The sequence below is a fragment of the Dinoponera quadriceps genome, unplaced genomic scaffold, assembly GCF_001313825.1.
Source record: "Dinoponera quadriceps isolate SergipeBrazil2010 unplaced genomic scaffold, ASM131382v1 scaffold2503, whole genome shotgun sequence".
Lineage (NCBI taxonomy): Eukaryota > Metazoa > Arthropoda > Insecta > Hymenoptera > Formicidae > Dinoponera > Dinoponera quadriceps.
Genome location: NW_014556563.1, coordinates 392,922 through 406,417, shown reverse-complemented (window position 1 = coordinate 406,417; position 13,496 = coordinate 392,922). Strand labels below are relative to the sequence as shown.

The following is a 13,496-nucleotide window of genomic DNA, read 5'->3' as shown; positions in this document are numbered from 1 at the left end:
GAAATTAATCGCTCGCAATAACGCGCCGTAATATACGATGAATGATAATAACGACATAATGATACACACATCGTAATACAAATTGCCACGGTAATACAATAGAGAATCAAGTGAGCGAAACAATAGGAAGTAGCCGAAAATAGAACTCGCGGTGCGCTATCAGCCGCGCGCGATCGCGAGACGCGTTATTTCGCGGAATCCTCCCCCTCCCTCGAGTCATCGCTATTTCAGCATCGGTCTCTGCCTCGCGCGCCGACTAGACAAAGCCCGTTTAAACCTTGTAGACTCATTTTCGCTCGGTATTGTAACGCGACATTCGTCGCGCTACGAGGTACGCCGGTACACGTCGCGAGGTCGCGATACATAATGAAGACTAATAGCGGCACTGTCGCAACTGCAAATGTCGGGACACTTAATGCCATGCGAAAATGGGCCTTTAACTGATGATGACTCGGAAACCTTGTAAAGAGCATTCGTGCGCTCGTTTCTCGACACGTTGCCGCTGCTCCTTTCGCGTTAACTTTCCTCTTCCTTGCCTCTGTGCAAAACTGATTCATCTTGCGAGTTCCGTGCAAGCCGGTCGTCTTAAATATCCTCTTATGTGGCGTTAATCACAATTATGTAACACGCTGGAAAAAACGAAGCGAAGAAGAAGAAAGCCTCCCTCTTTCCCTCCTCGGCAGGATTCCTCTTCGACGGGTGAGGACTGCGACGGAAGTGATGAGGGTTCGCCGATTGAATTGTCCGATCTTTCTCAGCGCTTTATATTAATACACATCTCTTGACGATCTTTGGAGACGTAAAAACAAAAGGAAGCTTCTCTTCGTCTGCTCGCAGCCGACTCGACTTGAGTTAGCCAGTCTAAGAAACAAAGACCATTTCCGATCGAAACGGCACAAGGAATAGACAAAGCATTACATCGCCGAAGACAAACACAGATTCACCTCGCATTAGAGTATAATAAAGGCAGTGAGGCAGACCGAATCAAAATGTCACTCTCAAGCTTTTAAGGTAGACGGTTTGTAAATTTATTTATTATAAATTTATTTTCTTAGAAATCTTAACAGCGTATTAATCGAAACACGATTTATAAGTATGTAAAATTAGAAAAAGACTGACCGTACCAAAACTGAGATGACTGAAATCGAATAGCACTATTTACATGTATCACAGGTCTGAAAGAAAACGACTTCCGATATCGCATTTTTAATTCTAGCGATCAAACTACTTTTACGATTTCAAACGATGGAAAACAAGAAGAGGATAAAGAAGACTCGTAGAAATATCATGGAAAATTAAAAGATCGTTGACCACATAATTTTCCAGAAATTGATATATAAAGCATATATTAGGTAAGAAAGTTATGTCGTTTTTTTTTTAGGAAATTTCAATTTCTTATATTTAAGCTCATAAGTGAGATTAATTAATAAAATATCGACCACTGTTTTCTATGACCTTCCTCCATCTGTCAACAAGGTCATTTATGCCGGATGTATAAAAGATCCTATCCTTTGAAGCCAGGAAATCTACCACTACCCTCTGAACATCTTGAAAATTTCGACATTTTTTTCCTTTAAGAAAATTTTGCATCGAGAGGAACAAGTGGTAGTCAGATGGTGTCAGGTCAGGTGAGTATGATGAATGTGATAAAACTTCATAACCAAGAGCCTGGGGCTTCTCCTTCGTCCTTAAGCCAGGTGAGGCCTGGTATTGTCATGTTGGAAGACAACACCTTTCCGATTATACAGTGCTGGACGAAGTTCACGTATTTTTGTATCCAGTGGGGTTAGCTGATCACAATATAGGTCTGCTGTAACAGTTTGATCTGGTTGCAACAGTTCCCAGTGGATAGGACAATCGACAATGCCACTAAATGCAAAGCATTAGCTTTTTTTGATGCAAATTGGTAGGGGACGCAAGAGTAGGAGGCGAACTGCCTGGCATTACCTTGGCTCTTTTCCTCACTACATTGTCATAAACAATCCACTTTTCGTCACCAGTATACCAGGCAATCCAAGAATGGTTCATATTGTTGTCGAGCAAGCAAAAAAGAAGCAATAGAAATTCGATCTACCATATTTTCTTCGCTTAATTCACGGGGAATCCAACGACACCATTTGTAGACAGCCAAGCTTGTTCAAGTGGTTTTCAATTATTATGTGGCTAACGTTTAATTTATCTCCGATCTCCCTCGTAGTCAATAGTAGTTCATTACCCACTAAAACCCTCAGAACGTCGTCATCAAGCTCCTTTGGTCTTCCGGTGCAAGATTCATCTTGAAGCTTCATGTCACCCGACCTGAATTTTTCAAACCATCTTTGGACCGTACGCACTTTAACTTTAGATGGTCCAAAGCCGGAAAACAAATTTTTATGAGTTTCCGTCGCATTATGACCAAGTTGGAACTCATAAAGCATAGAGTGCCTAAAATGAAGTTTTTCTTGATCCATCATATACCCGTATTTCTCAAAATTTAATGATTAAAGAACACCTGTAATATCAAAAATCAAAACGTGGAATTACCAGCTTTCGATTAATACCAAAATTGTCTAAATCGCACAAAGAACAATGAAATAATGAACATTTCAATTGGAGCAACAGAAAAACGACATTACTTTCTTACCAAACTAATAATTTCTGATAACGATTGAAGTAGATAACAGCTATCCTGTAAATATTTGGCAATATTCTATGCACTTCTATTTTACTTTGTGTCTCTGATTAAGCTTTAAAGATAGAACAGTTAAATAACTTTGAGGCTCTATAATCAATACATAAAAATGTGAAGAATACCAAAATATGGAAAAATCCGAGGTCACGATTATTTCTCTAATAGCGCGCATTCGTGTATGTTTATTAGGATATATATAATATATTTACATAAACATAAAATTCCTGACACAGGCAATCCTAGTCAAAAGTATTATATGCCAAAACGCGAAACACGATTATTTCTTTACGAGTTAAACATTATGTAAGTTTCATTGATATTTTCTCGTTATAGTGTCAAAGCTATATAAGTGTCTATATATCATATTTATTATATATTTATAGACATTTAGCACAAGTTTATTGTGTCTCTTCATACTATATTAATCATTCTTTTTCTAACAGAATTGTCACGGATCAAATATTATACGAATAGTTCGTACCTACTTAGATGTCTCCTGTAAACTAATAAAAATCTACTCTAACGATACTGACGTTTATTAACTTTACTCTCATAAACTTTTACTTCTACAGATTTAATTTTAATGTTATTTTGAACCTATTTTACAACAATCCATTTTAACGCCCAAACAGGGGAATGGAAATTTAAGACGTCATCAAGGCCAAAGTAGGTATAAATTATATTATTAGAATTGAAATTGAACACATTGTGCTATTTTAGTTCTTATTGTGTTACGATTAAAGGTTTAACATAGAGTCAAAATTTCAAATCGCGGGATAGCACTCTGAGAAGCATAAAGTCACCGCGAAAGAACTTGATAATTAAGCAGAAACAAGCGGTACAATTTAGAGAACTTCATTTCAACTAGTTCGGCATTCGAAATTAGTTTTATTGAGCATCAAAAATGAATTTTTGCCGTTAAAGTCGTGCTTCGTTCAAACGTCCCAAGCTCTCTCTCATAACTGTTTCGGTGAATTTGTAAATAACTTTAATTGCTGCGATTATAGAATATAGATTATAGAATATAGATTATAGATTATAAACAGTTAATCTTGAAACTACCGTCTAAATGAATTTAGCAGGAAATCTAATAAACCACTAAGAATCTAACATTTCGGACACCTGACAAAGGAAAAAAACGAGAACTCAACTTGAAATTTTGATGCTTCTTTGACGTTCTTAAAATAGTTAAGAGGTCCTTACTTAAATCTATTATTTGCTGAAAAAAATATTTTCCTATAATTTCATTTAATTATCTAAATGATAATTGTAAATTTCCGAAATTAATTAATAAAAGTCAGAGAAATATACACAATATTATGAAAACGGAGATATTATTTATTTTTTATTTTTCTTGTTAATGCTTTATTTATACATCAAAATTAATAGAAGTACACGCATAATAGAGAATAATACATAAATACTGAAATATATGCTTATGTACATATATCGCGGATATTATTGTTAATTATAAATTTTCTATGGTTATATTTTCAAAACACAATGGCCAATAATTCTGAAACTTTTATATAATGTCTTTACACTAGCTTAGTCCTTAATATCACAGTAGTTTTTCATTAAAATCCTAAAAAATTAAAAATAATTTAAAAAATTAGAAAAAATGAAAATTAAAAAAATTAAAAATAGAGGTTAAAATGGGATATTATAAAGATACATATATATTAGGTTTACCGGAAAATTCTGTCCATTTTTTAATTAAAAGAAAATACATTTTCAGTACATTTATTAATATTTACTGAACAATATAATTTCCATTGTTACTAATAACCTTTTCCCAGCGTGATGGTAATTTGTGGATTCCATTTCTGTAGAATGACTCACCTTTGGAGGACTTGAGATGGCATTATCAGATAAAACTTTCCGGTAGATCTAATATATATATATTTATTTATTTATTTATTTATTTATTTATTTATAATCTCAAGAAATATATATTTAAAAAATGTATAAAAAGTGAGCTTTAGTTACGAATACCTCAGTTTTCGAATTATTTCAGTCATATCTCAGTTATCGTTAGAGTAGATTTTTCGAATAGTCAATAGTTTTCTAATTGCGTCAATAATTAGGCCATATTTTTAAATCTGTATATAATAAAAGTTTCAACGAAATAAAAACTTTTAAAAAACTTATTTTACATTACAACTATCTTAAGCACAATTTGCGCCTACTTGGGTGGCCTTATGGACTAATAAAACCTGCTTTGACGATATTACAGTTGTTAACTTCTATACTTTTTAATTCTACAGATTAAATTTCAACGCTATTTTGAAATAACCTACTTTCATACTAAAACAGCAAAGACGGAAATTTAAAACATCACCATGGCGAAAATAGTAATTACATAATTAGAATTTAACCTATTTTGCCATCTTAGACCCTACTATATCATAAAATTAAATTCTTAACATAGGGCAAATTTCGACTGGGAAAAAATACAGTACAATTTTAAAGCGGCAAGTTCGTACGAGGGTCCCTCAGCCAGCTCGGCAATTTTCAATGACGGCAGTTCACGCGCAATCGGGCAAAATGACGAGAGCCGGCCGATCGAATTATACATATTTCCGCGGCCAATAAGTTAATTAAATACATTCCCCGGTAGCGTGACTGCGCGCGTATACGTGTCCCGTGTTGCGAAGAGGATACGTGTCGGCCGAGCGGATCATACGCTATCTGTTCGCCCGACGACGACGGCGGCGGCGGGCAAGAGAACGCTCGCATACACGTGCGTGCGTCATCATGAGATATCGGCGTGCCGCCGAACTGTCTGTCAAGCCAAGTTGACGGCGGCGCGTTTCTATGTACGAGAGAGAGAGAGAGAGAGCCGATTTTACACACACGCGGAGTCTGCTCACGTGTTCACGCACGATAGAGCGCGAAACCAGATGGTGAGTAAGAAAGAGAGGGGGAGAGAGAAAGAGAGAGAGAGAGCGAGAGATTCGCCGAGGACGGCGAGGGAGGAGAAAATCGCGAGACGTCAGAGGAAAAGAGACAGGGGAGGGTGGAGGGAGCAGGAGGAGGGTCGGAGAGTACGAGACGGAGATTAGGTCGTGCGGTAGCACGCATGTGTATATCCCGCATCATCGCTATACATAGATCGAAACGCGCTCGTCGCGAGGCTCAGCGCGCCGGAATTAGTATGTTACGACACACGCGCGCGCGCCCGCGTTGCACTTTTTTCCTCCTTTCTCACCCCCTCGTCCATCCCGCCGCTGCTCTCTCACTCTCACCTCGGCGTTGTCGTCTTTTTTCAGGGTCTACTCTGCGCGTGCCCTGCGCGGCACTCGCGAATCGACAGCTGGTGGAAATTACGATGAATGCTGGGCCGCGTACAATATATTTTTTCGGTGCATCGTATTTTTTTTCTAACATTTCAAGATCAATCGATACGTCGGAGGGGAGATGGTGATGATGATAATGATAAATGGCGTTTATTGATTTTCTTCGGGGAAACTCTGTCTCTCTCAGGACATTTGGTATGTAGCGTTACGTGCTATAACAGAGTATACATGACATAAAAAATAAAATGGTATAAAAGTAAAATTAAAATAAAATACGATGTGTGTGAGAGGGTGGAATGGGGGGGGGGGGGGGGGNTGGGGGGGGGGGGAGTGCGTTATTCATTACACGCTTTGGGAAGAGATCTTCGTGAGCAGTAGATAACGAACCGATATGAGAGATAAGAAACAGATAAGAAGCTAGATAGATAAGAAACATCAAAAGACAAATATAGAAGTGAGAAAGAACAATGTAATGCTTACACGTGCATGAAGACATTTTGAACAAAAAAGTCCTTTACCATTTTGCAAATAACATGTAAATTTTTGAGTTATTAATTAAACAAGCCTGCGAACATGGCCATATTAAATAATTACTAATACAAAATTTTGCATGTTGTTTATAAAATAGTGGACTTTTTTCTTTACATCCAACCGTTCTACGCCTTCACAAAATCTGTTACCGTTGAAAATAGCCATGTATAGAAGCCATATAGAGGATTCTTCAATTAATAATTCGAAAATTTACGTGTTATTCGCAAAATGATACCTTTTTTTTGTTCATAATGACCTAATCTGCAAGTTGTGATACTGGCACGACAGACATACATTGAACCTTGAACCTGTCGCTAGCTAACAGCTGTCGTATACTTGTAAATTATGCCACTCTAAACAAAAAAGTTCTTTACCATTTTGCAAATAACACACAAATTTTTTTAGTTATTAATTAAATAACAGGCCTCTGTACATGGCCATTTTCAATAATTACTCGAAATTTTGCATGTTNTTCCCCCCCCCCCCCCCTATCTTGTTCACCTACAACCGTTCCTTCGCAAAGTTTGCGTCTCTGTTGATCTGGGGCACCCTGCATATTTGCTTCAGTCTAAAGATAAAAAGTGCAATCTAGTTCGCGGCTAAGACGAATGAACGTATTAGCAGAGGGAAGATCGAGACTCCAAGATTAAACATTAAAAATCGTACGATAGACAAAAATAGAAAGAAAGAGATGGGGAGGTGAGGGGTCGAACGTACGACGATGAAATAATCGACGATAAAATCGTCAGGCGCCGGGCTGTCCGGTTTTTTTTTTTCATCATCTGTTCACCCGTCGTCGTAATAAAGCACGCGTAACACGCGGTAATACCCATGATGCACCGAGTAGAGGCGTACGTGAAGGACACCGCGGTGAATTCGCTTCGCGCCGGAAAGAGTCCTCCTCGCGCGGCCACGTATGAAATACGAGGAACGCGCGCGACGACCGAGCGACGCTCGTCGTTAACGTCGCGTGTCGTTACGCGAGCGAGCGAGCGAGCGAGTTACGTAACACGCGCGCGCGCGCGCGCGACGCTTATCTTCGCGAGCGGCTCGCGGGCGATTACGCGCGCACGCCGGTAATTGTAACGCGACACGCTAAATTTGACCGTGGAGCTGCACCCCCCCTCCCCCGCCCCCTCACTCTCCCTCGAATAATCGCGAAAATATCGGCGAAATGGACTTTCGGTGTAACGCGCGCGCGCGCCCGTTCGCGCAAGGTGATCCCCGCATTCGTCAACCGAGCAGCTCTCTTCCGTCCCCCGCCTGCACATGACCCCTTCGAACGATCGCGCGCTCTCTTTCCCCCCTTCGCTCCTCCGCGCGATCAGCGGCGGAAGCCGCATTTTTGCGGCGATCAATTCCCGGGATCGCGCGCTGTTTCGATTAACCGCCCGGAGGAAAATTCTCCCGCCTGGGCTGTGTGCAAGGCCGCGCCCCGCTCCGCTGCATTACGTGACGATGCGAGAGGAGGGCAATTATGCCGCCGGACGGTGGGAACTTGTCGCGGGAGCCCGATCGAAGTGTAATCGAATCGCGACTCGGACAGCCCCCCGGGTTGAAATTTCGATGCCACTTTGACGCGCTCAACACTTTAAACCTACCACGACCGGTCAGACGACCGGGTTCTTCTCATAAAAATTACTCCAATTTCTGAATGATGCATTCTCCGAGATTTCCCGTAATTTGGGTGACAATGTGTAAACGAACGAATATTTGTTTTCCTTTGGATTGGATGTGTTTTCTTCAAAAATCGCACTTAAACCCGCTTCGGTAGGAAAGATACACGTTAGTCGTCGGTAGTTTTAGCGCTGAGAATAGTTCGCGTCCACTCACACACGACCTCTGTAGATTAGCGAAAACCTACTTCGACGCTTGTTATGTTCATTGTATTTCATTGGTATTGAACGCTTGTTGATTTCCTTCTGGAACCTTTAATTCTACAAATTTAATATCAATCCTGAGAATATAAAACAAACGCGATTTTAAGAGGATGCCGGAGTAATCGGTGATTACCGACACACATCAGAGGTCCCGCTATTCCCCGAAATGGCTTTGCAAAATTTAGGGCCCTTTCACACGCGTAAAATATACACGCTTGCAAAATGCGTGATGGTGAACGGGAGATTAAGAATGAAAGAAAATTCAAAAAGCGCACACAGTGCTGCACTGTTAAGCGCGGCACAGCCGTCAAAAGTCATGCAAACGTTCGTTTAATATATAAGTTGTACATACATGCAAAAATGACTGTAGCCCGCACATTAGACTGAACTAAGAAACAACGGTGTATTAACAAAACTAAGACTAAAGGCTTGATAAGAAAGTATGGTGGTTGAACGGGTCTTATGCATCTACACGCGCGTAGTGTAGATATAAGATAATAAGTGGATAAGATAATAAATGGAACAGTAATAGTGTAGAAATCTCTCTCTTTCTCTCTCTTGTATTATTTACTTGTTCCACCGCATTTTCCTATATACTTTTATAATCCTCCCGCGTCACATTAAAAATGTCAAGAATTTTAGTTCCTTTTAGGTGAGAGCGCTTCTCCGTCGAAGTTCGGCTGTCGATCCGGTATCTCCTTAACATTCAAGCAACACCATTGGTCTTTAACGCTTACATCATTAAGAAAATAGTAAAAATCATGGTTTTTTAGATCTTTATCTTTCGTGTATTATTAATTTTATTGCCAATTTATTTACTGCCTTTGTAAACAAGACTGCCATCAGGAGTCCAGTTGTTTCATTGGATCAGACTGGATAATAATAATCGTCACGTGGGCCCAAATATTTTTTTCTTAATAATAAAGAGCAGAAGTGAGGTATGGCAAGGCACCATACCTCACTTCTACTCTTTATTATTAAGAAAAAAATATGGAAACGTAGAAAAAAAAGTAAGTGAAAAAAAAACACATTTAGACTTCTTAAATCTAACATGTTACTGTCAGGCATTATCAGGTTAATGTTATCTTGAACAACTTGTTTGACGCCAAAAATAAGAAATGAAAAACAGAAATTTAAGACACCATTATACGGTCAAAAAGTAGGGATAAATTATATAATTGGAATCTATTTTGATATCTCTTAGCTCCTCTGTATCGTACATCAGGCTGCTGTATCGTAGATTAAATTTTTAAAGAACTTGTTTCCTCGTCGCAGTCGCTTGTGAATAATGACGTTAGTAGCAAGAAGACATGTGACCAAAATTCTTGCAGAATACGTTGAAATAAAAGGATATATTCACAAAATAATATTTGCGATTATTTATGGAACCGTCAAATTAACATGACAATTTTTTTTTTAGTCTTCTTTCATGATTTTGTCGCGTTAATCTTATGACTATTTTTTGATTGTCAAAGTAAAAGGCAAGTGTTCGAAATATTTTGCAATATGCTCGATCCATCTTAAGTGTCATTTTATATATATATATCCTTTCATTTCGACATATTTCACAAGAATGTCAAACATACATTTTCCCGCTTCTGATGTCACCAAAACACGACAATTGTGGCGAGAGACTAAAAATTTGAAGGACGGTCCTGTGTCGATAGGGTATAGACTAATATAATCCTACTTTGACGATAATGACACTTAATTGACATTAATTTCTCTCTTGAACCTATAATTCTATAGATATTTAATTTTAAACACTACCTTGAACAGCTTATTACGATGTTAAAAATAACGGAAATTTAAAACGTCATTACATGGCCAAAGGGTAATAGTAAATTATATAATTAGAACCTATTTTGCTGTCTTAGCTCACCACTATTACAGAACTAAAGTCTTAACACAGGGCCGCGGAATTTCGACTCGAGTCTCGAGAAAAAGTGCATCCTTCTGCGGAGACGCGCGAAATCTAAGAAATTCTCGCGCGCGTCGCGAAAATGCGGACTCGACGTTTTCGCCAGCGCATTCCTCGCCACGACTCGATTCGACTTCGAAGAAGGAAAGAGCTTCTCTCTCTCTCTTCCTCTCTTTCCCTCATTCAAACGGCATTTTCAGAACACGAGCGAAGATAACTCATTCCGAAAGTGGACCCTATAACTTTCCACCTCGGACAATATCGAATAAGTTCGGCCGATATTATTGCCGGGCGTGCGCGCGCACTGCCGAGAGAGAGAGAGAGTGAGCGCAGAAAGGTTTGCAGCCGCGCGTATCCTATCATTTAGAATATGAAACGTCCCGCATGCCGTGCCGGAATTTACGAGCGAACTTTGTAGAGCGGCATAGCCGGTTAACTTGACGTGTATCACGGACGTCTCTCGCCGTAGTCACGCGTGCGTTTCGTTATTAACTCTTTCCAGCCCACTAGTACCATATGGCACTAGTTGGCACCCGTACTGCGACACGCAGTTTATTTTCGGCGATAAATTTGCCGTACGGACGGACGTACGTACGTACGTACGGAAGCCGCGACGCCGACGGAGAGACATTCGCTCCGTCGTCGTCGTGCATCAGCATGACTGTATCTACCAGCACCGGCCATACATATCTCCCGATGCGCTGTGGCCGATAATCGCCCGCTTTATAAACCCTGAGCGCTCGCTAATCAGCCGCGACAGCCACGNCCCCCCCCCCCCCTCCTCTGACGTCGTGCCAACCAATGTTACGGCGAATTCGGCCGCTCGCAGTGCGCGCTAAGGCTCACTCCGACGTCCGTTCATCTTATATTTAAGGTTGTCTTAAAGGGATATCGAAGTGCCAGAATTCACCCGGAATATTTCGGGAACGATATTCTCGTTTCTGGCTACGTAGAATTATAAGTCTCTTCGCACAACGATAATACGTACGTTAATGTAGCTCGGGCTGCGTCGACTTTATGCCGGAAACAAAAAAGTTCAAGAATTGCAGTTCTTTTTGCCGGTTCTTATTTCGGTACGGCTTTTAGAGCTGTTAATCAAAGATAATATTTGCTTCTTGTATGAAAGTTTTGCGGATTACCCGAACAAAGAAGAATCAGGCTGGGATACAAACTGCGCTGTATAATAATAATAATAAATTCCATCTATCTTCATTGACGAATTATTATTTTTAAACTAAAGAAAAAATTACAAATCTGGCTACTGTGATAAGAGAGTGATACAATTTTTTTCCGAAAGAGTCTTGTAACACAACTGTGCAACGCGGAGATAAGCGGTATAGTTGGTGTCACGTATGCTGTACCATTCCCTAGACGGAAATTTGCCACTATTACACAACTTTTAGCCTTTCACATGCATAAGGTATTAAAATTAGAGTCAATATTACCCTATTATTATAATTAGAGTTATATTTCAACTTTATCGGTTATGCGTACAGCTGAAAAACTAGAGTTTTCCATCTAAGAAATGAAACAGCATACATACACACACAATGCCGACCGTATTCGGCGAGACAGGAGGGGGTCGCTAGGTCGGAGATTTCTTATTTTTCCGAAATCTCCCGCGTGTCGTTCGCGCTGTTCACGTCAGTCTATCTTTTGCCAGCACGGCAGGTTTCTATTTCACGTGCTCTTTCCTTTTCTCTCTCTCTCTCTTTCTCGCGTCGCGCCACGATTGTTCGCAATTCTCAATAGCGCTGCGAGGTTCGGGACTGGTGGTTTTGACGCCAAAGAAAGGCGTGAATTATCGTAAAGAACCCGTACGCGTGTGACGGATATGCGGGCTGTCTGCTTCGGAAACTCTATATAGGTTCTTCATAATTTCTTCCTACGTGGCTCACGCGCTCTATTCTTCGGCGGCTCGTTTCTTTCGGTCGAACGCGTCGACGCCGCCGCCGATCTGTCCGTCCGGCTTGTCGCTTTGTCTCCTTTCCGCTCGTCGTGTCGTAGCTTCGGCGCTTTCGACGTCGTTTAAGGCTTTCGCACACTCGAATTGCTGTAACTGTAAACATAAGACGTAAATTTAGACTGAAGAACCAATCAGGATATTACCTTAGATTTATGTACTCTAGAAGAAAATAGAACACACACACATACTCTCTCTCTCTCTCTCTCTAACAGTAAATCTGATTGTAAGCAAAAGTAACTAGGATTTGGTAAGTTGGAATTCTAGTTACTTGGTCTTAATCCTAATTACACCGTCGCTCCCATCTTCTTCTAGAGTACACAAACCAAAAGCAATATCCTGATTGGTTCTTCAGTTCTTAAGTTTACACCTTATGTTTGCGATTACTCAATTCGTGTGTAAAAGTCCTTACGCGAGTGCATCGAGTATATCCGCTGTTCAAATCGTAACAAACTGGCACGACCCGAAATTGTATAATGCTACTTTGACACTCTCTAAAGGGGTTTCCTATCTAGACGACAAACTTTTAGACGAAATTTGATATTTTTTTGTTTAAGTTACTGAACTTATGAATATAAAAGTTGGTAGACATATATTTAATTATATTTAAATAACATTTGCGTGTTTTTATAAATCTCTATACTTGATCATTTAAGTGTTACACAAGTCATTTTGTGATCCGTTATGGAACATCCTTTGTTTTATAAAGGTGCTCTCAAAGAAAAAAATGTTAAAAAATAAAAAATATCCGGTAGGTATTAATAACATATTTATTTTTCAATTTGAATTCTTTTATTTAAATATAATAAATAATTGCTTCCATTTAAAAAAATCACAGATTTAAGGAAAAGTTTATTTTCTCATTTGGAAAAAATATTTTCCAGTGTAAAAATATGTACATTACTATAAGTAAATATGTTAATATTCGAATAAATATTTTTTTACTTTTTAGACTTTTTTTTCTCTCAGCGAGGACACAAGATTAGAGCTTTCACTTTATATAAAACACGAAAATCAACCAAATTTTTCATCTATACGAATATGGCAATCGTCTGAAACAAAATAAACGAAGATTTAATAAAATGGCGACACTTTTTTAAAACGAAATATTCGATAACAAAAATCAAACTTTTCGTTTTAAAGTATCGCTATTCTGTTAAAATCGTAAATTTCTTGTTTATTTTGGCCCAAGCGATAGTCATATTTGTATGGATAATGATTTCTTTGCTTT

At 39.3% G+C, this 13,496-nt stretch overlaps 2 protein-coding genes across 4 annotated transcripts in view; both read right to left on the bottom strand.

Moving 5' to 3' along the window:
- Window positions 1-2,093: 2,093 nt before the first annotated feature.
- LOC106747843 (histone-lysine N-methyltransferase SETMAR-like) lies at window positions 2,094-2,450 on the bottom strand. The gene has a single exon (XM_014625768.1). It carries the CDS (start codon window positions 2,448-2,450, stop codon window positions 2,094-2,096), a length of 357 nt encoding a protein of 118 aa, XP_014481254.1.
- Window positions 2,451-11,089: 8,639 nt separating this feature from the next.
- LOC106747845 (growth factor receptor-bound protein 14-like) overlaps window positions 11,090-13,496 on the bottom strand; it is a 336,864-nt gene continuing 334,457 nt past the window's right edge. For all 3 annotated transcript variants that reach the window (XM_014625782.1, XM_014625783.1, XM_014625784.1), the window contains one exon: window positions 11,090-12,361. In XM_014625782.1, the coding sequence (XP_014481268.1) occupies window positions 12,206-12,361 (156 nt within the window). In that variant the 3' untranslated portion in view covers window positions 11,090-12,205. The remainder of the gene's footprint in view (window positions 12,362-13,496) is intronic.